At 43.3% G+C, this 24427-nt stretch overlaps 1 protein-coding gene across 3 annotated transcripts in view; it reads right to left on the bottom strand.

Moving 5' to 3' along the window:
- Nucleotides 1–24427, bottom strand: part of BMPER (BMP binding endothelial regulator) — a 242062-nt gene that overhangs the window by 110896 nt on the left and 106739 nt on the right. For all 3 annotated transcript variants that reach the window (XM_059728689.1, XM_019483425.2, XM_014602611.3), the window contains exons 7-10: nucleotides 8947–9046; nucleotides 5220–5329; nucleotides 3923–4063; nucleotides 1452–1556 (exon numbers count right to left, since the gene is read on the bottom strand). In XM_059728689.1, the coding sequence (XP_059584672.1) occupies nucleotides 1452–1556; nucleotides 3923–4063; nucleotides 5220–5329; nucleotides 8947–9046 (456 nt within the window). The remainder of the gene's footprint in view (nucleotides 1–1451; nucleotides 1557–3922; nucleotides 4064–5219; nucleotides 5330–8946; nucleotides 9047–24427) is intronic.

Consider the following 24427-nt stretch of genomic DNA (forward strand, 5'->3'; position numbering starts at 1 on the left):
ACATGCAATGCTTTCTATAGTGCCTAGGATTTTCAAAGTTCTCATAGACAAAAAGTAGGCAGATGGACCTACATAGATTTTCACGAACCTTAGTACTGGAAGGGACCTCTTAGGTCATCAAATCTACTCCCTAGCCTCTCATCTCTGTTTATTTCATGCAGAATGTTATGACTGGCACCCCATTACCATGGACCTCCTAATATTCCTACATGAAGAATTCCATTGGGCACATCTTCTAGGATGTGTGCAGCAGCAGAGTTCCACGCTTGTGAAACGTAACATGTCTGGAACAGAAGGACTCGCCTTCTGTGAAACATCAGAGGAGTGAAGGAGAGACAGGAGAAAAATGACCCCTTCCACACCGTTGCCCCAGCACAGAATTTAAGATGACTTCTACAGAGTTCCAAAGTGCCAATGGCACAGTGGCCTGCTTTTTGTAGAGTTTGTAACTCCAAAATCCAGGCTTCAGATTCTATTATCCTTCCAAAAGGTCACAAATATAACATTTTACACACTGGAGTTTGTCATTTAAAATTTTATGCATAGGTATCTGTGACTAATATTTTCTCCTTTTGGTTTCTACAACAGGGAAGGAAACACTGAGAAGGTGCAACAGTAATAACGTGGCTGTCTTTTTGGTAGTTTTGTTTTAAGATGTGTCTCAGTGTAAGTTGTTATTTAGAGCTCCCTCTCCTGAAAGATTGAGCTATTAAAAGTAAGCTAATTTGCAAATGACAGGAGTCCAAGAAAAATCAGTCCAAAATTTTATATAATGCTTATTTTTAAAGTTATTAAGAAACAGAAGACTACACTATTTTTCAGATTGACTTCAGACTTTCACAAAAAGCAACCCTGTCTGCATCACTGGAGAAAATAGTACAGTTTTGATTGAGTTGTTTGTTTTGTTTTGTTGTTTCGGTGTTTGTGATTCAATCTGATTTGCATTGAAAAAGTCAACACAACTTTTGCTGTACATCTCCATAATGCATACATGCTTGACCTTGAATTTCAGCAGCAATTGTCACACCAATAAGACTGATGAATAAATGAGAGGCTCTGCTATAGAAATTTAGAAACACACATACACTAGATATATGTATATAGATATAACATATATATACCTATATATATGTTATATCTATATACATATATCTAGCTACATCTATCTCGATAGATAGATAGATAGATAGATAGATAGATAGATAGATAGATAGATAGATAGATAGATAGATAGATAGATAGATAGATAGATAGATAGAGAAAGAACTGAAGATAGAGACAGGAAAGGACAGGTGATGTTGAATTTGGAGAATTCTAATCTACCATTGATACTAGCGTTATTAAGCATTTTCTTCCAAAGTCTACCTGCCCAATTGCTACACTGGTTCTCCAGAGAGATATTGATAAAGATAAAACAGAGGGTAAAAAACCATGCTCTGGTTAAAACTCACGTGAGGACAGCTGTTGACTGGAATGCACTGCTTCTTGCGACACTCTGTCTTGCCTTTCATACAAGCACAGATGGTACAGTTAATGGAGGACCACATCTCTCCATCCTGCCACAGGAAGAACATGATATAGCCATCAGCTGGGGTGGCAGAAAAGAAGCCATTCCAACAATGTTTCATTTCACTGCACAGGAAAGCACTGCTTTCCCTGTTAGAGTTATGTCATTGTTTAGTCTAAATTATTACAAGGTGTCTGTCCGCACCCAGTTGGATTAAAAGACGAAGATCAGATTCAGCAGGGATTTCTTCACTTTGACCTTTCACTTTAGGAATTCATTCTTTTAAACCTGAGCAAAACATTTTTGCATTTTCTGTCAATGTGCTAATTAGTTGCATTGTTTTCTTCTCCGGTACATGTGAGATGTGATCGCACTTATCATGAATTTTAATTTCAGCTGACATAATTAGAAAAATCTGATTCATTGGGATGATTGGCATGTTTAAATTGTTGCATGTGAAAGCATTTAATTAAGATGTCAGAATACAGTAAATTTATTCCCAGATGTGGCATCATTTTGGCTTAAGCTAGGAATGGATAAATAATGAATCCTAATTCAGATTACTTACAGTGCTTTAGCAGACACTTGATCTGCTAAACATCTGAAAATGTTTAAATGAGATATAGTGTTAAACTACCCAAATGCTTAGCAGGTAGGTTATTCTTCCAGAAGACAGTCTGTCTCTGAAAGTATTAAATGGACAGCAGAGTCCACTTCAGAGCCTTGTTTCTAACTTAGGAAAGTTGGTTGGTGAACTGCCCTGGCTCAGTTCTACATGGCTTTGCATTTGGCAAATGTGGTTCTTAAAAGCATTCCACCTCACCCACATACAGTCCTGTGCTAGGCCATTTAGAGGCTTGACATGCAAGCTTTCTGTTTACGGGACCACTGTGGAGGAAGGATGAGGCCAGAGCAGGCAGGAACATAGTAGAGGCAGTCCAAGAGGACCGAGTGCGATTATAGCTCCAGCTAAATTGGGAATGGTTCCTCAGCATGGTAATCAGAATGGAAGCAGATTCGAATCAAAAGAGCAAAACAGCTGGACTTATTCAGCCTGGCATGGTTTTTAAGGCTATACTGACTTTTCTATTGTTCCTGGTTATACAGCATTGGCTAGTTTTTCTGTTGCAACACAGTTCTATTTCTTGTAGCGTCTGCTGACTGGTCCCCACACATTAGAATCACAGAATAATAGAAAATTAGGGTTAGGAGGGACTTCAGGAGGTCATTTAGTCCAACATCCTGATCAAAGAAGGCCCATTCCCAACCATATCATCCAGCCAAAGCTTTGTCTATCCAGGTCTTAAATACTTCCAAGGATGGAGATTCCACCACCTCTCTGGGTAACCTGTGCCAGTGCTTTACTACACTCCTAGTGAGAGAATTTTTTTCCTAATATCTAACCTAAACTTCTCTTGCTGCAACTTGAGATCATTGCTTCTTGTTCTGTCATCTGCCACCACTGGGAACAGTCTAGCTCTACCCTTCAGGTAGTTGATGGCTGCTATTAAATCTGCCCTCAGTCTTCTCTTCTCCAGACTAAATAAGCCCAGCTCCCTCAGCCTTTTCTCAGAAGTCTTGTGCCCAGCCTTCTAACCATTTTCATTGCCCTCTGCTGGACTCTCTCCAATTTGTCTACATCCTTTCTGTAGGAGGGGGAAGGGGGCGCAAAACTGGACACAGTACTCCAGATGTAGCCTCACCAGTGCAGAATAGGGAGGAGATAATAATTTTCTATGATTTATGATTCTATGAGTATCTCTTCTGACACAGTGTAAAACTGCTTTAAAAAAAACAAACAGGAACCTGGTAGTAGAGTTTTGTAGGAAATCCCTAGTGATCAGAAAATCTTGGGTTGGAGCAGAAGAGATCACTGTTATATGGCTTCCCAGTCCTGGGTGTTACAAGTGACTGTCCATAACATAGCTGCAAGATGTAACACAGCTGGAAGAGTAGCTTCCAGCTGAAAGCAGCTCAGCGCAACTCCTACTGGCTCAGCCTGGGGGAGGCTCCCTTTTGGCTTAGCTGATAACTCTGCTGCCTACAGGCCACTGAAAATACCTTTTCCATGACTCTCAGAATTTGTTTGGGAAAGGGAAGCATATCTCTCTGATTAAAAATGTATTACTTGGCATGAAGCAGCAACCTGATTCTCTGTGTGGGGAGAGGGACACAGCATGCCAAGCATAGGAGGAACTCATCATAATTCTTTTTGTATCAGCGTAACCCATACACACTTAAAAAACCAAGAGCAGATGCTAAATTTTGCAAAGCTTTGCCTCCAAGCTGTTCTGTCAGCAATCAGCATCGTGTGGATTCTGTTAAAAAGCCAACCACAATACTAATTTATAGTAAGCCAGTGCTATTTCAGCTGATACAATGGTACCTTTCATTGAGCCACACTTGAAACATTACCTGGAATATCTTACTGCCGAACTTGCACACTTTCACTTCCTCAGGAGAGACATATGAGATGCACTCCTTGCAGCAGTGTTCCTTGTTCTTATTGCATTCTCCAGAAAGTGAGCACCTCCTTTTACACACCACTGTAGAATCCTAAATACAAGAACAGAAAGACAGTAAAGAAAATGCAGATTTATTTGTTTGCTCTTTTTCCCATTACCCCTAGTGACATTTCTGTGAACATAGTAATCTTTTCACCTAAGGTACCTCACGAGTACTTTTGGCAAATCAGGTCAGGGAAAAAAAAAATTATTGAATTAAGAGAATCCTTCACAATGTGTCAATTTAACTATGTAAGAGTTAGCTTGCATTTGTTTAGCCAGGCAAAATCCTACCTTGTTGTTTTGTTAGCCATTGTAGTTATGGGCAAACAAACAAATTACAGGGAATTAACAGGGGGCAGGTTTTTAATCACAGATCCGTTGATGTATGCCAACTGTCCATCTGCCCATTCTGACCCTGTGGTAAGTGAAATTTAATCCATAGGCTAGGGACAGAAATTACAAATAAACTGGTATCAGTGATCAGAAACCAGTTCAAATTTGTAACACAACAGAAGTTCAGTACATATAAACCACTTTCAAAATGGCTGAAAATGATTTAAGATAAATCTGGATAGTATGAGATTTAACTAATTTAGGTTAAATCAGTTTATTGAACTTCTGTCCTAGATCTCCTGTAGATTCAAGTTAACTCAGTCCCCCAGTTTCTCATGATGCTTTGCACCTCCCCTGCAAATCCCCCCTCATGGGGTGGGTGGGCTAGCTTTGGCCCAAGCTGTCTGGTCCAGCCAGATGGCAGGTGTGCTCAAGTGCCCCCCGGCTTCCGGCCTAGGCCAGTGCAAGCATGTGGCTGCATTTCCAGAATCAAAAGTGAATGTCTGTTCACTTGATTATCAGTTCAGTCTACACAACATAGACTAACCTGTGAAGATTTAATCTGCTCAGCCTTGGGCTCTTTGACTGTTTGTACTTAGTTCTGTTTTATTCAGGCATAAAGTTTCGCTGGCTTAACTTTCACTTATCGCAATGTAAGACTGTACTGACAGACAGTTACAGCAGAGCAACTGACAGATGGTAAGTCCCTGAACCTCTTAACTCACTACAATTAGATTTTTTGAACACACTCTTGTTGTCCCTTTGCCTGGGTATAAATGATCTAGGTAGTACAGAGTCAGACCCTAGATTTTTCCAGTATTGCAAATACTAATTTAAAGCTATAAAAGCAGTGTCACACATTGTTGTCTTACCTTGCAGGTACACGTTGTGCAGTTGTCATAAATGAATGAGGAGCCATTGTCATAAACATCACTGCGAAAGAGGCAGCTTCCAAACAAGAGGTCAAATACTTTCCTCTGGCCTGAATATAAATAACCATAAAGAAACAGAAAGAGAAAGAGACAGAGAGAGAGAGAGAATGTAGTTGAAAGGGTATTATGCATTGTCAAAAATAGCAGGATTTATTGTCACCAGACCAATTAATATGCAATGTGCCATTTCATGTGTGTTCCTATTTTGGTGTATAAAAATATGTTCTTTGACAGATCCCTATTCTTTTTGTGGAGTTTACTAAGATGAATATCTACTTTCCTTGTAAAGGAGGAAATTTTAATATGGCTTATGGCCTGCTAAATTAGAAAACTTTCCCCTTCACCACCATACAGAACATGGTATACCTAAATCAATTTTGAATTACCTAGTACATACCTCTAATAGGAAAACACTTAAAGTATTTAAACTACATTTGTGCTGGAAAATTGGCAAATAGCTCTATTAAGTTAAACTGGTTCAAGTGCAGTTTAAATTGGTTTAAGCTTATGCCAGCCAAATGAAATCAATCTAGTCTGTCTGATGCAAAAAAATTCTGTGCTGACCAGCCTCTGTGAAGATACGTCATATATTCCTTTACTGTAGAAGATATGTCATATATTCCCTTTGGCGTTGCCCTCAAACAGAGTTGCATAAGTTATAACCCTTTACCACATATGTCAAGTTACCCATATTAATCAGAAGGGAGCTATCTCAAAATAAACAAAGGAAAGGAAACCAAGAGAGAAACTATATACTTTATGATCCATAAAAAATGTTTGATTCTCATGTTAGTAAAGGATAGGTTAGGGCAAAAAATATTGTAGGCAGGATGCCCAAAGTTCTACAAGACCTTGCAAAATTCAGCAAGCAATGCTAAACCTCAGTTGTTAACTGCAACACATTATGTTATTCCATTAGGCAAAGAACAGAATACCAACAGAATGAACTGCACCCTTTTGAGGTTTATAAACTGAGCATCATGAATTCTGGTTGCATGTAGGTCTTTCAGGTAATACTATAAAAACCATACAGCGTCCTTGTCCTGCCTCCCTTCCCTGGCGCCACATTTGGTTGTATCTAGCTACCCCAGAAATGACTATATTTCATGGGCATTTTGTATATACCTGCAAGTATATGTTAATTTGATATATAATGCTCTTTGTAAAAGGAAATTAGTGTTACTGTTGTTTTCATTTATTGAAGAGTATTTTATTAAATAAAATCTATACTAAAAAAAAAAAATCAGGAAGAGATGGATATTTGATTAGGAATAGCAGCATGGAAAGATATGGGGAGTTGGGAGGATGAAAGAGGTATGTTCTGAGCCAAAATAGAAGCTCAGTGTATGAACTGTTCTCAATTCCATTCCTTTACCATACTATGCTCTGAGGGTGCTGTGGTTTCATGACCCAGGCAGGTATTTATTTATAAGTTTTCCCGACTCTGAAAAAGTTACAGGCAGTCAAAAAAAAGTTAAATGTTGTTAGAGAATGAAGTCTTCTATAGCTGGATGTCCCCAAACCCATGGCTCTCTCTGCTTCTGCACTAATCCAGCCCTAGAGAGAGAGACAAGATGCTAGTAAGGGATTATGTTGGACACAACAGAATTGGGCCTCTCACTCAGGAAATTCAGCATCAGCTCTGTTCTGCCTTCAGCACCTGTCAGACTCCCTTCATGGTGGGCTCTCATTATTCTATGTTTCTGACACAGTGAAGTTACATGTTACATTTAGGCTGTACTAAATGTGTGGAACGTTAAGTGGTGTTAAAGTTAGAACATGCTGTGGGCAGTCACATGTTAAGGGTTAATACTGCTTCTTTCCTGCACAACTTTGACTTGCCAATAGAGAGCTAGTAATCAGGGGCATAGCTAGGACACCTGAGCTCTATCCCTACTTGGACAGAGGTGGGGAGGCAATTGGATAGGGGGAGATGGAAGCAGTGTATCCTGGGATGTTGGAGGACTGCAAATAACTCTTCTTACTTCCATGGAGCAGACTGAAGTTACCCTAACACAAAATAAGTAACAGCCCTGACTTAACCCTCACCTGAAGTAGCATAACTTTGAGATGCTCAGAGGGCACTTAGCATGAGATAAAGAAGTTTAACATGCGGACGCTCATATTTAAGTGCCCTTACTGTGGTCCAAGCGTAATGTGTAACTTGACTCACACACATTCAGGATAGTTTAATTAAAGAATAGTAGAAGTGGTATGAGCAAAATAAGAAGAAGACAAAGTTGTTTTCTTCAGTGTTTGGAATGATTAGGAAAAGCTGGCCTTCCCAAAAGGTCTTACTCCCTCAGCCTCACATAGGTTTGTTAGGACACATTGGGCACATCTACACATTGCCATATGGCAATCTTGCTATGGTGCCATGGTTTAGTACTTCCCTTTGGAAGTACTAAAGCATGGTACAGTACAGGTGGTTATTGCGCTGTGCATGCAGCACACAGTTAGATTTCGCCACTACGCCGCTGTAGTGGCATGCTAAACCAGGGGAGCACGCCGCTACAGTGACTTGGCTGCTGATCATGTGTAAACCCACATGATTCCTACATTACCATAGCATGCCATACAGCAACATGCAGATATTCCCACTGAAAGCCTCTCTTCTAGAACCTGCTGCTCTTCCTTTCAAATTTGACCTGAGTTGTTACCCAGAGTACATGACCTGCAAAGCCCCAGGGCATACATCCTCTGGAAATGAACAAACTTCTGGTATCAGATGTTGCGCCATCATCAATCCTGAAAGTTTTATTGACACTGAAAGGAAGACAACTTTTATCACATCGTGAACCTGAAGATTATAGTGCAACTACTAGACCAAAAGTAGGGGTTAGCCAAACTCCACTTTTAACTATAGGGGGTGTCTGATATTAACAGCAGATACTCCATACAATAATATATGAAGGGTAATCATTACTAGTTCAGTTCCACTAATTTGTAATTTGACCCGTATTCCTCACATGTAGATAACTGACTAAATTTATTCTTCCTGGTACAAACTGGGTCCCTAAGAAATTCATCTGAAGGCAGGTAAACCTTACTATTTATATCAGATGATATTTTGGAGAAGGCACCATTTAGATACATGTTTGGAGGGTTTTTGAATTAGATGATATCTGAAACCTACTGATGAGTTATCCATCTTAGATTACAATGCCACTCTAGGCCATCAACAATCACACAAATTCATGCATCTTTCTCCTTTCTGATAACAACTGTTAAAAGTGATGTTTCAGCTGAGGGTTCTCCTTCTACCTGTATTTCTTCAAAGTCAAGAATGGGAAAACCTGCTTGAATAAAATATCCAAAGGTAAAAATCCTTCATGGATTCATGAATGTCAACAAGCAACCTTCTCCAAACTCAGCCTGCTTTGCAAAGCATCTGTAATAAGGGTGGAAAATATATTTTTGTCAGTCTATGACAACCAAGGTCTTTGAACTCCATCATTCTTCCTGAATTTTGTCCTTTGTACCATGCTTCCTTCAAAACACTACCATGTCTATAGTTGCCACCTCCTGATACAGCAGATTGTAGTTTTCATCCAACTTCCCTAGTATTTGATTTAATGAGTTACAATTAGCTAGGAATTTGTACAACAGGTGTTGTGCAAAAACAAATTGTGTTACATATAATATTCCTATGAAAATAAGCACTCACCTACACATTTGGGGCAACATTGTCCAGAAGGAATATGACTGAGGTGCTGGGGACATGACAGAATAGGACAGACTTCTTGTATGCACTGTGTCCTGCCTCCCTAAGGGAAGATAGGCTTAATTAAATTAGGGGGAAAAAAAACCATGCGCGCACGCACACACACACACCACAGAGGAATGCATATATTGGTGACGAGTCTTAAAGAAGACTTAGCTGAAGCAATATTTACACACATATACTTGTATCGATATCTGGCATACAGGGACTAATGCCAGGTACATTCAGCACTTTTTATATCCTTTGCATAATCTTGGAATATATTAAAATTTTTCATTCTAAAAAGAAATAAATGTTGTAACTGTTCAGTGAGACTTCCTCTTCTAACTGGTACCTGAATATGAACACAGAAAAACAGATTGAATGCATTATCTATGAAGTTTTTTTTGAACTTCAAGAAAAAGTGAACGATTCTTTTCCCATTATTTTCCACTTCTGATGCTCTTGTGACTCAGGTTTTGTTTGGAACAGAGAGTATTGTTCTAAAGAAAGATGGAAATGGGTTTTCTCCCCTTATTTTTATTATTTCAGAAGCCCAAAGTAGGCAGAAATCAGTAAGACAGCCAATCCTTGAGAAAACCTAAATCCAACCCTACAAATGAAGAACTCTTTTGAAAAACAAAAGAAATCTGCCTTGTTCAAAAGACAAAGAACCAATAGCGACTAGGAGAGAGAAAGAGAAGAAAGAACAGAAGCAAGCTGATAAGGGTGCATTCAGAAGGGTTCAGACAAGAGAAAATGAAGGAAAAGTCAAAATAAAAGACAAAAGGTTGGAGAAACCAATAGCAGATTAACAAAAGTTAAAAGTGAAGTAAATTTTGGATAAGGGGAGATTGAAAACAAAAGAAAAGGAGCTGAACCTGCAGACACCAGGCAACGAGACCAGGATGGGCAAAGAAAAGCAAAAGGTAAACTTATGAGGTAAGTACTGTTTTGTCTACCCCTGTCCTTTACAAAAACATTATTTCTTACTAGTATTATGGTAGTGCCATGGGATCAGGGCCCACTGTATTATGCCTGGCCATGGGATCAGGGCCCACTGTATTATGCCTGGCCAGGGATCAGGGCCCATTGTTCTTGGTATTGTGCACACATACTATAAAAAAAGACCATATATGGCACAAAAATATTTCAACCTAAGCGATATTCTGTTTTGATTACACAAGAAAGGCAGTTATTGGCAAATGAGGAGGAGGAGGCCTTTAATTTCTCCACTGTGTTGTGCAGACCCTTTTGCATTTATCTCTAAACCCCCATTCAAATGTCTCCATGCAATTGTGACAGGATTTCAGGTTAGCCATAAAATCAGGGCGACTTTCCCTTGTTACTACAAAAAAATTATGAGTAGTCTTCAACTATATGCATTTATGATGCTTCTCTGACCTCCAAAGAGAGAGAGAGAGAGACATGGAGAAAACTTTTCAGAGTTCAGTTTTAAAAAATTATGATACAATACTCCACTCACTCCCAATGGCACAATACCATGGTAAACCATGAGGAAGGTTTATATGTATGGGGACCAGCTGAATAAATGCTAATACTATTAGGAAGAAATTAAAATATGTTGTCTGTACCACATTCTTTAACAAAATTTCAGACACTGGACTCTCCAGAAAGACCAAGTTTTTTCACCTATCCCGAGGGGGGGCAATGAAGCATCCTGAACACACATGGCTATGGACTGCTCATAATTCTTTCATCACTGTATCCAAAAATACTGAGTTTATTGTGGGCTGAATCTGCAGATCTAAATTAAGAACCAGACAGGAAACCTTGACAAAATGAAATGAATTCCTTCACTGAGGATTCTTCTGATGCTCAGGGAATAGTTCTTTAAGAAGAGGCACAGGTGCAGAATGACAGGATAAATATACATCCAGGGCTCACCAAAATGCTGTTGTCACTCCATCAAGGGAAAGACTGAGAGAAGACAGAACTCATGCATAAATTATAATATAGTGGATGAGAAAATAAGGCATGGAGCCCTCAATGAGACACAGTGAAAGAGACAGAGAAAAACCACTGCTGGGTCAAGAAAGGATTTCACACGCTGGGTACTCAGAATGAGCCATTTCAGTTTGAAACAGCCACTGAGCAACCTCACTTAGAGACTTTGTTTCCTGAATTTCCTCTCCCAAATCATTTTGGAGTCTTACACATTTGATTGACTGAGGCAAAGTGTAACAGGGAGCCCCCTTTGTACAATCCCCTTCTGGGCATTGATACAACTGAAGCCCCTTCTTGCCTGCACCCCACCCCCTGTTTTGTGCATTTCTTTTTCCTTCTAAGTATTGGCAGAGACCTAGCACAAGCTGTGGCAAGGCTTGAAGCAAGCCAGAAAACTGAAGTGGCCTTCTGTAGGAGAAACCTACAACCTACACCTACATATCAATTGAGCTAAGTGTTACTAAAGAAAATAAAAAAAACTAAAATACCCACTTCAAAGCAAAGCCTGTAAGAGACAAGAAAAGCCAAGGTGCATTGAAAGCATGACTGTAAATATATCCTGGTGAACACATTCCCCCTTTGATTAAGACCTATTTCCCAAAGCAAACTTCCTATATCTGTCTAAAGTTTTATGATAAATCAGTCTATGTGATTGCATCTAACCTAACTTTCTTGCTGTCCCCAGTGGCCTTTGATCCTTACTACCTCACATTGCATTTTTATATATTTCTCACAGTGCATTTTTATATTTCATCTGTCTCATTTTTGCCCTGGCATTCTGTATTTTATGTTTTATACCTTTTAATTTTTAACAAATGTATTCTCTAGAGTAAGTCATACTTTTTATTAATAAAATTATTATTATAAGAATGCATTGGAATTGTATTGCTGTATTGGGCTGGTCCCCTGAGTGAATGCATGAGTTAGTAGGTAATTGAATGACAAAGCAAGAGCCTCTGGCTGTTAATTGACAATAGCCTAGCTAAAGGAACTTACCACTACAGAACTCTACAAGTCATTTTAAGCTAATCAAGCCACCTGGAACCTGCAAGGACACAGCCATTGTGTCAATCAAGTCAAGGTTGGGCTCCCAAAACTGCACCATTGGGCAGAACCCCAGGGATTGTGACTAACAGCTGCAATGCACTGCTCAAGACTCACATGGGACAGTGACCTCCAGACTGGGCAGCCAAGACAATGCTGGGGGATCACAGAAGTATGCCAGAAAGGGATAAAAGGCAGTGAAGCATGACCCTCACTGGTGCCCTCTCATCCAGCACCCGACCTACTGAGACAGAAGGACAAGCAGGCGACCCACTTCTGGAGAAGACATCACCTTGAGGAAGCTGATCATCAACAACAAACTCCAGCTCCCCGAAGAGGTATAAACCAACATTGGTGCTACACTATTATTGCAGACATTGTGTGTGTAAGTGTGTGTTAAGGTGGCCAGTACCCCTCATAACTCAAAGTTTGCATTTATGATTTTATTGGTAACTTCACATCCCTTACAATAAATTAGAATTTATTATGATCCTGTGAGTTGGTCCTTTGCAGCCAACAAAAGTGTTGGTTTAATCCTGCGAGCTGCTGGGAAGAGATGGCCTCTACCTCTCTCCCCTGGGGAGGATGCTCTTCTCAGCCACACTGGCTGACCTGCTCCACTGGGCTTTAAAATGGCTGACCTGCTCCACTGGGGAATGGGAGGACTACCGCCACTGCTGGCCCACTGAGCAACCCTTGCAAAGCCAGCAGGCCAAGGCACTTAAGGGAGCCCACCCCTGCCCCAGACCTGGTACAATCTGTGGGCAAGGCAAGAGCCCCCAAGGGGAAACTTGCCTGCCTGTACACAAATGCCAGGAGCTTGGGGAATAAGCAGGAGGAACTCATCCTCCTGCTTAACGCAAATAATTACAATGTCATAGGGATGACGGAGACCTGGTGGGACTCCACCCATGACTGGGCCACGGGTATAAATGGCTACACCTTGTACAGGAGAGATTGAGTACATAAAAGGGGCGGGGGTGTAGCCCTCTATGTTAAGAAAAACTACGCGTCCCTGCAAGCTGAAGTTGCTGACCAGGGTGGATGACTGGAGACCCTCTGGGTTAAAATCCGTGGGAAACACGGCACAGGGGACACAATGGTGGGAGTCTACTACAGACCTCCCACCCAAAGTCAAGAGCTTGACCAGGAGTTTGCCCAGGAACTGACTGAGGCCGCATGCTCCAGGACCATGGTTGTCATGGGTGACTTCAATTACCCAGACATCTCATGGGAGGATTACTCAGCAAAAACTGACTGGTCGCAAAGATTCCTATCGTGCGTGGATGACCTCTACCTGACTCAAGAAGTCTATGGGCCAATGAGAGGTAAAGCACTGCTCGACCTGGTACTGGCTACTGGGGATGACCTAATCAGCAGCCTAGTGATCAATGGGAAGCTGGGTGACAGCAACCATGATCTGACCACCTTCACCATCCGCCATAAAGCTGGCAAGTCAGTCAGCAACACTGAAGTCCTTGACTTAAGGAAAGCCGACTTTGACAAGCTCAGGAGACTTGTCAGTGAGGCCCTAAGGGACAACGACCCCAGGGGGAGGGGAGTTCAGGAAGAGTGGTTGCTCCTCAAGGGAGTGATCCTCAATGCACAAGCTAATTCTATTCCATCTTGGAGGAAAGGCAGCAAGAGGGCACAGCAGCCCCCCTGGCTCTCCAGGGATCTAGCAGAGCTCCTGAGGCTAAAAAGAAAGGCCTACAAAGGATGGAGGATGGGAGTCACCTCCAAGGAGGAATATTTTCTGCACTGGTCCAGTCCTGCAGGGAGCAAACCAGGAAAGCCAAGGCTGCAACTGAACTCCAAGTAGCTTTGAGCATCAAGGACAATAAAAAGTCCTTTTTCAGTTATGTGGGGAGCTGGAGGAAAAGCAAAGGCAACATTGGACCCCTGCTGAACCAGATGGGACAACTGAAGCCCAGGAAAAAGCCAACCTATTAAATGGGTAGTTTGCGTCGGTCTTTCATCAGTCCCATGGGATGCCCATGCCCACTACAGGACAGGGAGGTCTGGGTGGGGGAGATCCCCTGCCCTCCATCAAAGCTGAACTCGTGAAGGAACACCTTGAGAGCTTGTATATCTTCAAGTCAGCCAGCCCTGACAATCTACACCCCAGGGTACTCAAGGTGCTGGCAAGCATCATAGCCCAGCCACTGTCATGGATCTTTGAAAACTCCTGGTGCTTTGGTGTAGTGCCCGAAGACTGGAAGAAGGCCAAAGTGGTGCCTATCTTCAAGAAAGGGAGGAAAGTGGATCTGGCAAACCATAGGCCCATCAGCCTGACTTCTATCCCAGGGCAGATCTTAGAAAAGTTTATTAAAGAGGCCATCCTTAATGGACTGGCCGACGCCAACATCCTGAGGGGTAGCCAGCACAGGTCTGTTGCAGGCAGGTCTTGCTTAATCAATCTAATTTCCTTCTACGAACAGGTGACCTATCACCTGGACAAGGAAGAAGAGATTGATATCATATATCTTGACTTCAAAAAAGCCTTCGATCTGGTATCCCATGATCACCTCTTGGTGAAACTGGCCAATTGTGGCCTTGGGTCCACCATGATCTGCTGGCTGAGAAATTGGCTCTGTGGTCAAACCCAGAGGGTAGTAATTGATGGAAGTCAATCATCATGGTGCCCTGTGACCAGTGGGGTCCCCCAAGGCTCTGTCCTTGGACCCATATTGTTCGACATCTTCATTAATGATGTGGACATTGGAGTCAGAAGTGGACTGGCCAAGTTTGCTGATGACACCAAACTTTGGGGCAAAGCATCCACACCTGAAGACAGGAGGGCGATCCACGCTGACCTGGACAGGCTCAGCAAATGGGCAGATGAGAATCTGATGGTGTTTAAGACTGAAAAATGCAAGGTTCTTCACCTTGGGAGGAAAAACCTGCAGCATCCTTACAGGCTCAGTAGTGCTATACTGGCTAGCACTACAGAAGAAAGAGACTTGGGGGTCGTGATTGACCACAAGATGAACACGAGCCCGCAATGTGATGCTGTGGCTAGTAAAGCGACCAAAATGCTGGCTTGCACCCATAGATGCTTCTCAAGCAAATCCCGGGACGTCATTCTCCCGTTGTACTTGGCCTTGGTGAGGCTACAGCTGGAGTACTGCATCCAGTTTTTGGCTCCACAATTCAAAAAGAATGTGGAGAAGCTTGAGAAAGTCCAGAGAAGAACCACGCGCATGATCAGAGGTCAGAAAAACAGACCTTATGACGACAGGTTGAGATCCATGGGCTCTTTAGCCTGGAAAAGTGCAGGCTCAGGGGTGATCTGATGGCCACCTATATGTTTATCAGGGGTGACCACCAGTATCTGGAGGAAAGTTTGTTCACCAGAGCGCCCCAAGGGATGACGAGGTCGAACGGTTACAAACTACTGCAAGACTGATTCAGGCTGGACATAAGGAAGAATTTCTTTACTGTCCGAGCCCCCAAGGTCTGGAACAGCCTGCCATCGGAGGTGGTTCAAGCACCTACATTGAACACCTTCAAGAGTAAATTGGATGCTTATCTTTTTGGGATCCTATGACCACAGCTGACTTCCTGCCCTTTGGGCAGGGGGCTGGACCCGATGATCTTCCGAGGTCCCTTCCAGCCCTAATGTCTATGAAATTTATGAAATCTATGCATTGGGAAACCCCATTCCCAGCTGCTTTATTCTAATTATGCTTGTTAACCTGGCTCATTTCTATGCCTATTGTTAAGGTGAGGGGTCTGCATTTATAACACACTGTGTGGTTTCTAAGGTTGGGCCATCAAGACTGCCTAATGATTCAGGGCTGCATAACGCATGGAAGCTAAACTAGCTTTGTTCTTCAAATAAAAGGGTTGCATTGTCTCTACACCTGACATGTGACTTCAATGGTAAATCAACTCTGAGGATCCTAAGAGAAAGCAAAACCATTCCCTTTCCCTCCAAAATGTCTTAGTCCAGACTCAAGCTTGTTCAGAAACTGGCTTCTAGAATAGTAAGCCCATCTTCTCACATATAGTGCCCACTGCAAAGCCATGATTGGCAGACTCCTTCAGTTTAAAAGATGTTAAGTGGTACAGAAAAAGTATTTATGGCTAGGGACAGACATTCAAAAAGCCTGAGCCTGAATTGATTTAATCTTTGCAGGTTAGGTTAACCTGACTAGGCTACAGCAGTTTTGTAACTGGATAGACATGCCTGAAATGCAGGCACATGCCTGCAGAGCCTGAGGCTAGAAGGCGGGGGAGGGGGGGCACTAGAGCAGCCCTCCCTTCCTTCCACAGAGCTGATATGAGGGGGGTGTGCCCAGGCCTGGGCAAGATGCTCTGATTAGGAAGGATCCCCCTGCCCTCCTGAACAGCCCAGCAGGGAATGTTTATCGCCCCTAACTCAATGTTTATTACTCAATTAAGAAAACAACAGAGGGACATTTCCAGCTACTTGTTGATTCTGCCTGTTGATTCAGCATGGACAGTAGTCAGCATGTGGTCTGCTACCTAATACAGAGACACCTCCTCAGCAAAGCAGAGGGGAGGGGGAAATTACTGTTTAGCAGGAAGTGGTAAGGGGGAGGGGGGGATTAGCCCACAGACTTGTTGGAGTTCTGGCCAGGGAGCAGAGGGGAGGGGCCAGCCCTGCCGTAGAGCAGAAAGCCCCACCCAGCCCAGACAGCATGCTGGGATGCTGGGGGTTTCTGGTTTATCTTAAACCAGCAAGGGGTCTGGGACAGGCATTGCATAAACTAGTTTGAGCCAAATCGGTTAAGTCTATGTGTAGTCTGTCCCTAGCCTTAAATTTACAGTTAAGCCTTCATTTAAAGGGAAGAGGGAGCACATTATCCCCCCCTCTTTGCACCAACTATAAGTTGATTTTTCAAAAGTGACTTGTGATTTTGGGTGCATACCTTTGGAGATTGTACTGCATCCTTCTCCCCCTGAAAGTCAGAGGCCTTTAAATGTCACTCAGATTGGACACCCAAAATTAAAGCATCCCAGATCACTAACCCACATTTGTAAACTCTGAGGCTAGGGACAGAAGTTACACACAAACCGGTTTAAGTGATCCAAAACTGATTTAAACCTGTAACAGAACTGAAGTTCAGTGCACATAAACACATTTCAAAATCACTGAAACTGGTTTAATATAAACCTGGTTGAATGTAGTATCAGTTAACTGATTTGGGTTAAACCAGTTTATGAAACTTCTATCCCAGACCCCTTCCTGGTTCAAATTAAATCATAGTCCCCCAGCATCCCAGCATGCTTTGCAGCCCTGGGCTGGGCTGTATTGAGCTGTCTGCTCCAGAGAGCAGGGCTGGCCCCATCCCTCTAATCCCTAGCTGGAGCAGTAAGGGCTGGCTGACAAGGGGGGGGGGAGGAGAAACAAGTCCAGCTGGGGATGCAGCCCAGCCTGCGGGGGAGCTGCTCCACCCTCCACAAGCAAAACACAGCTGGGGTCTGGGGCCAGGGAGGGTGGTTAAACACCTCTTCGCTCATTCAAACTTACTGCTGACTGCAACTGTGGACTACAAATCCCAGAGGTATGTGGAAGCAGGAAGAGGAAGTGATGAGCAACCCTGCAGAGTCCTGCTGCTGTAATTCTGGACTGCAAATCCCAGAGACCTTGGGGGACAGCAGGAAGAGGAAGTGAACGCACAGCTAGAGACCCATGTTCTAGCACCCCCTAGCTTCTGACCTGAGCCACTTCAGGCATGTGGCTGCATTTCCTGAATCAAAAGTATATGTCTGTTCACTTCTGTTTCAATGTAATCTCTGCATCCTAAACTAACCTGAAAAGACTAAATTGATTCAGCCTTGGACTTTTTGACTGTCTGCACCTAGCCTGATTATCACTAACCCTAATTAATGCTTAGGATTCATAGATTCATAGATTCATAGATGTTAGGGTCGGAAGGGACCTCAATAGATCATCGAGTCCTACCCCCTGCATAAGCAGGAAAGAGTGCTGGGTCTAGATGATCCCAGCTAGATACTCATCTAACCTCCTCTTGAAGACCCCCAGGGTAGGGGAGAGCACCACCTCCCTTGGGAGCCCGTACCAGACCTTGGCCACTCGAACTGTGAAGAAGTTCTTCCTAATGTCCAATCTAAATCTGCTCTCTGCTAGCTTGTGGCCATTGTTTCTTGTGACCCCCAGGGGCACCTTGGTGAATAAATACTCACCAATTCCCTTCTGTGCCCCCGTGATGAACTTAAAGGCAGCCACAAGGTCACCTCTCAACCTTCTCTTGCGGAGGCTGAAAAGATCCAGTTTCTCTAGTCTCTCCTCGTAGGGCTTGGTCTGCAGGCCCTTGACCATACGAGTTGCCCTTCTCTGGACCCTCTCCAGGTTATCCGCATCCTTCTTGAAGTGCGGCGCCCAGAATTGCACGCAGTACTCCAACTGCAGTCTGACCAGCGCCCGATAGAGAGGAAGTATCACCTCCCTGGACCTATTCGTCATGCATCTGCTGATGCACGATAAAGTGCCATTGGCTTTTCTGATGGTTTCGTCACACTGCCGACTCATGTTCATCTTGGAGTCCACTAGGACTCCAAGATCCCTTTCCACCTCTGTGCCACCCAGCAGGTCATTCCCTAGGCTGTAGGTGTGCTGGACATTTTTCCTCCCTAGGTGCAGCACTTTGCATTTCTCCTTGTTGAACTGCATCCTGTTGTTTTCTGCCCACTTGTCCAACCTATCCAGGTTTGCCTGCAGCTGTTCCCTGCCCTCCGGCGTGTCCACTTCTCCCCATAGCTTTGTGTCATCTGCAAACTTGGACAGAGTACATTTGACTCCCTCGTCCAAGTCACTGATGAAGACATTAAAGAGTATCGGTCCAAGGACCGAGCCCTGCAGGACCCCACTGCCCACACCCTTCCAGGTCGAGACCGACCCATCCACCACGACTCTTTGGGTGCGACCCTCTAGCCAATTCACCACCCACCGGACTGTGTAGTCATCCACATCACAGCCTCTTAACTTGTTCACCAGTATGGGGTGGGATACCGTATCGAAGGCCTTCCTGAAGTCTAAGTATACGACATCCACCCCTCCTCCTGTGTCCAGGCGTTTCATAACCTGGTCATAGAAGGAGACTAGATTGGTCAGGCACGATCTGCCTGCCACAAACCCGTGCTGGTTTCCCCTCAGCATAATTTGCCCTGCCGGGCTCTCACAAATGTGAGCCTTGATAATTTTTTCAAAGACTTTACCAAGGATGGAGGTGAGACTGACTGGCCTATAGTTGCCGGGGTCCTCCTTCCTCCCCTTCTTGAAAATGGGGACCACGTTAGCCCTTTTCCAATCCTCTGGGACTTGGCCCGTGCGCCACGAGCATTCGAATATTCCTGCCAGTGGCTCTGTAATGATGTCGGCCAGTGCCTTCAGCACCCTCGGATGGAGCTCATCCGGGCCTGCTGACTTAAAGGCATCCAGTTCTTCCAAGTGACTCTGCACCACCTCAGGATCTACGTATGGAAGTCTGGCGCCTTGCTGCTGCCTCTCTACAACCCCAGTGAGAGACTTGTCATGCCCCTCACTTAGGAACACTGAGGCAAAGAACTCGTTGAGGAGTTCAGCCTTGTCCCCCCTGTCTGTCACCAATTGTTTCTGCCCACTTAGCAGAGGTCCTATTCCTCCCTGGGCCTTCCTTTTACTCCCAATATATCTAAAAAACAATTTCTTGTTGTCTTTTACTTGGGTTGCCATCCTCAGCTCCATGGTAGCTTTGGCCCGCCTAACTGCCTCCCTACAAGCACGAGCAGAGGAGGTATATTCATCTTTAGTGATCTCACCCTGTTTCCACTTTTTATGTGCTCCCCTTTTGGCCCTTAGGCTGCCCTGGATTTCTCTGGTCAGCCATGGAAGCCTCCTGGCCCCTTTCCCTTTTTTGCCTCGCTCGGGGATCGTCTTGCTTTGTGCCCGAAGGATCGTTTCCTTAAGGCACAGCCACCCTTCTTGGGCTCGTGCGTCCTTGACTAATCGCCTGAGTGCATTGAGGATATTACATAGAGGATATTTTATCATCATGTTGATCAGGATGGGCCCTGAAAATCCAGAAAACAGAAACTAGCTTTTAGTCAATAAGAAACATGAAATGCTAGTTTGGTTCTACCTATTAGTTTTAATGCCTCTGTGAATTACACCCTTTCCTATTCCCTTCACTGCCCTTTTCCTGTGCTCAGGGTTTTAGTATCAAATTGAATAGCATCTGTCTTTCATCCCATTGTTGTTTCTGATTCCAGCTGTAATGCTGTTTAAAGTGCTAATAGTGAAGCAACATTCCAGCTCTCTACTCTCCCAGACAGATATTCCAGACTTAAATATTATCATATGGTGCATGTTCAAAAAGAGTCTGAAACAGATCAACCTGTTTCATTTAAAATAACAGTAACTCCACCTGGCCTTCAGCTCTTTGAGAGAGCTAAAGAGCTTTGAGCTTTATGAAAACATCAAAACCTCCTCTATACTACCATCTGGACTTTTAGTCTCCTAAAAATATGTAACTTTAGTAATCTTGAAAACAAAATCCCCAAAAGTTCTTCAAGTAAAATTAGTGAAACTTCTACAAATAGTATAAAATGAAGCTATGTACAAATACATTCAATAACATGCTACAGAAGGTGGAAAAAGCAAATGGAAAATCGTTTCCTGTTCATGCTTCCTAATGCTAATTTTGGCCATCTGAGAACTAATGCAGCAATTTGCATATTGTTTTACTGTGACAGACTTTATGAACAGTGCTAACTGCATAAATTGTGGCAGCAACTGGCTAACTAATAGGCCTGTGAAAAGTGGCTAGTATTCACTTTGGATTCAGTCAATTTGGGGGGCAGTGATTCGATTCGGTGATTTGAATCACTGTCCCAAACTGATTCTGCTGCCAAATCAGCCGAATCTCCGAATCACGCAGGCCCCATCCCCCGCCTACTCTCCCAGCCCCGCCCAGCCCCAGCTCTTTAGGGAAAAAAAGCTGCCACTCATCAGCTGCTGCCAGGCAGGGAAGCAATCCCCGCTGCCCCGTGCTATGTGGGGGGGGCTCTGCCATGAGCCCCCAGAAGCCCTGACGGATGTTGCAGCAGCCAGTGAGTCCAGGGTTTTTTGTTGTTTTTTGTAAAAGGCTAGGAGCTGGGGCAGGCAACCATGGGGGTGCTGAGAGAGTGGACAGGGGTTGGGAGACTCATGGCAGAGCCCCCCATGCAGGGTGGGCAGTGGGGATTGCCCCCTCACCTGCCAGCAGCCAGTGAGTGGGTTTTTTTTTAAACAACTGGCACATGGGGTAGGCAGAGCAGCCATGGTGGGGCTGGGAGAGCAGGCAGGGTCAGGGGCTGCTCAGAGAGGCTGGGGGAGCAGGCAGGGGATGGGGCCTGGTGGGGATCCCCCCATGGTCCCCTCCCATCTCCTCCAGTCTCCCCTCCCCCACCCCCTACTTACCAGCATGGAGTTTGGGTTCAGCTTCCTGCTGCAGCGAGTGGGGACTGCCCGAATCACTGAAGTTCTCTGAGTCTTTTCCAAATTGATTCAGAGAGCTTCAAATCAATTCAGACCTTTTAATTGGTCCCCTGGTTCAATTTGGATTTGGAGATTCGACCACTAAATCGGGCCGAATCTCCTCCAAATCGAATCAGAATGTGAAGCTTCACGCAGCCCTATTAACTAACTCTTTAATTTGCAACAAACCTAACTTTTTTATTACAGACAATATCAAAACTGAAGAGTGGGCAGAATCTTTTTGAGTCATGTGGAAAATTATGTTGAGATAAAAAAAAAATATATATATATATATATTATAATTAAGACAAGAAGTAATAGCTAGAATCTAACCAGGGTCTGATTCTCCCTTCATGTATGCTGGTGTAATTCAAGGAGACCAATAAAGCAGTGAAATTGCTGCAAGATAAAATTGGTGAAAGTAAAGAGAAAAGCTGCCACTTCGTGCATATACATGGGACATACATGAAACAAGGTCAACTTTAATTTTGTGCCCTATTATATTGTATGCAAAGGCAAGAACTCAGAGACATGGAAATAGGTTCAAGTCTATAGAAACACTGTAAGCATTTGTACTATTTTACTATTTGTACTAATTTAAAAAACATTAATTAATGAATTAATGCTATATGAGTTGGTTATGGATTTTAACTCCCAAACCTAAAAAAGAATCTTGAACCATCATGACTATTCACTCAAACAGTCTTTATAAATATAGAAGACTATCAGAGTACCCTGAAGGTCAAAGCTGGCACTTTGCAAAGTTGCTAGAGGGGAATTACACACCAAGTATTGTGACACCTCACTTTTCATTTAAATCTGGGATCATTTAACTCTAGTGCTTCAGGAACTCTCTTCCCATCTCAGGCAGCCATATCCCAAATCTGAAAGGGTATTTGAAACCAAAAAAACCCCCACCTCCAATTGCAATCAAACACCAATGGGAAGCCAACGTAGACTAGTGAAATCCAAGTGCCTTCTGCTTCCTCTAGGAATACCACAAACAGATGAATTCTAAACTACCTCAGGGCTATTTGGTTGCAGTTTTGATCATGGGTGGGCCCAGGATTTGGAAATCCTGCCACTGGCGCTTCCCTACAGACCATAGGGGATAGGCATAGCTGGAGCCTCCTCCCTAAACTGACAGCAGCAATCAAAGTGGGGTGCAATGGCCCCATCACACCCCCTGGATCCTGATTAAAGCACACTTCTGTTGTCCAGCCTGACTATAAGCCGGCTGTAGCTGCAGTCCTTGAACCCAAGAAGACAAGGCACTGCTTTTAGAAGTGCCCCAAAAGAGCTCAGTCCTGCACCACTTTACAGATATTTGAGAGCAAGATGCAACAACCTAAGAGACTCTGGGCATGGGACGGATGGGGAAGGAATGTGCCTATATGAGGAACAATCCCTCCTCTGGGGAAGTGCATCCCACTGCAGGGATGCTCCTCAATGGCAAGACCTAGCCTCTTGCTCTTTGATCATCACCAGATCAAAATTATTGACCAAGAAGAAAAGGGCTCACTCTCTCTATCACAGATGGATTTTCAAACAGTATTGAAAAGGAAATCAGGAATAAATTAGATGAAGTGTGTCACTGGCAGCACAGCTGGCTGCAAATCAGCCTTTCATTGATAACACACATGTCTAAAGGCATCTTTGAATGTGATCAAGAGCTGTGCCTTTGCCATCATCCTTCTTCCACTTGTTTTATTTCTGTTTAATGAAACCGTAATACTCTTGAAACTGTTTCTTCCCTCATCTTGCTCTATGCTACCCTGTTACTGTAGAGTCAAGTACAATTCCCATGGACATCAATGAGAATCCTATCTAAGCAATGATGTCTAGGATCCAGCCCACAGTGAATTGTAACACGCTTATTCTTAACTTTCATTCTGGGAAATGTTTGAAAGGTTTTATTTGTTGCCAGTTAGATATTCCCTTGAGGAAAAATAAACAGCTTATTAAAAAGAAAACCAAACAACAACATCCCTGCCCCGCCCCTGAGGCAGAGCAAGATCAGATACAAGCTATATTCACAGCAGGGGTTGATATACACACCAAGACAGATGTTCACGCTCATCTCAGGCTTTGAATAAGGATTTTGCTCTGCCAAAAAGCCAAACCACCTTTAATTGGTGAAGGCTCAGCAGGGGCATTGCTAAATATGCCTGCCTTAAGAAAGCAAAGAAAAGAAGTCCAATGAGGCTGGACAGACACCCAATTAGGAGTAGTTTAAAGCACACAGCCACTTAAGTCCTTGCAGGTGATTGAACACATAATAAATATATCTTAATGCACTACCAATTGATGACATCAGTAGTACAAAGGCAGTGAGTGGAACCATGCTGATAAGGGCATTAGGAAGAAAGATAAATCTTCAACTGAGGTTCAGATAATGGTGACTATACTTATTGGGAAAAAATAAGAGATTTACCACAAGAGTATGTTTAACTCCTACTTCACTCTGCGTACTTCACTAGCTGATGCATATGAGAGTTCCTCACTGAGGGTGAGCGGTATTAGCCATATTTATGATATCTGATGTCATCAATTGTTGGGTTATCTGGAAGTGCTTCCACAAAAGTAGAAATGTGAGATACAAAGCATGACAAAGACATAAATTGCAGGACCAACACAATTATTAATGCAGGACACACAAAATGCTATCAGAACTACATATTTAGTATAAATAATTCTGTCTGTAATATGAGTTATCTGATTCTTAATTTCTAATGGGAATAGTTTTCAGCCACAAAAGTGAGAAGATGCTAAATGTAGGTAAGGTTGGAACTAAAATAAGTGACTTCCCTCTAAATTGAGTGGATTGTGTCTACAATGTACAGGAGTGTACATTCTTGCAGACCCTTGTGGACAAATATTTGATATTACATAGTTGCCTGCAATTGTAGGGAACCAGCCTCCGTGATTTGGGAGGACCTTTCCAGT

Source organism: Alligator mississippiensis, chromosome 5, assembly GCF_030867095.1.
Source record: "Alligator mississippiensis isolate rAllMis1 chromosome 5, rAllMis1, whole genome shotgun sequence".
NCBI classification, from domain to species: Eukaryota; Metazoa; Chordata; order Crocodylia; family Alligatoridae; genus Alligator; species Alligator mississippiensis.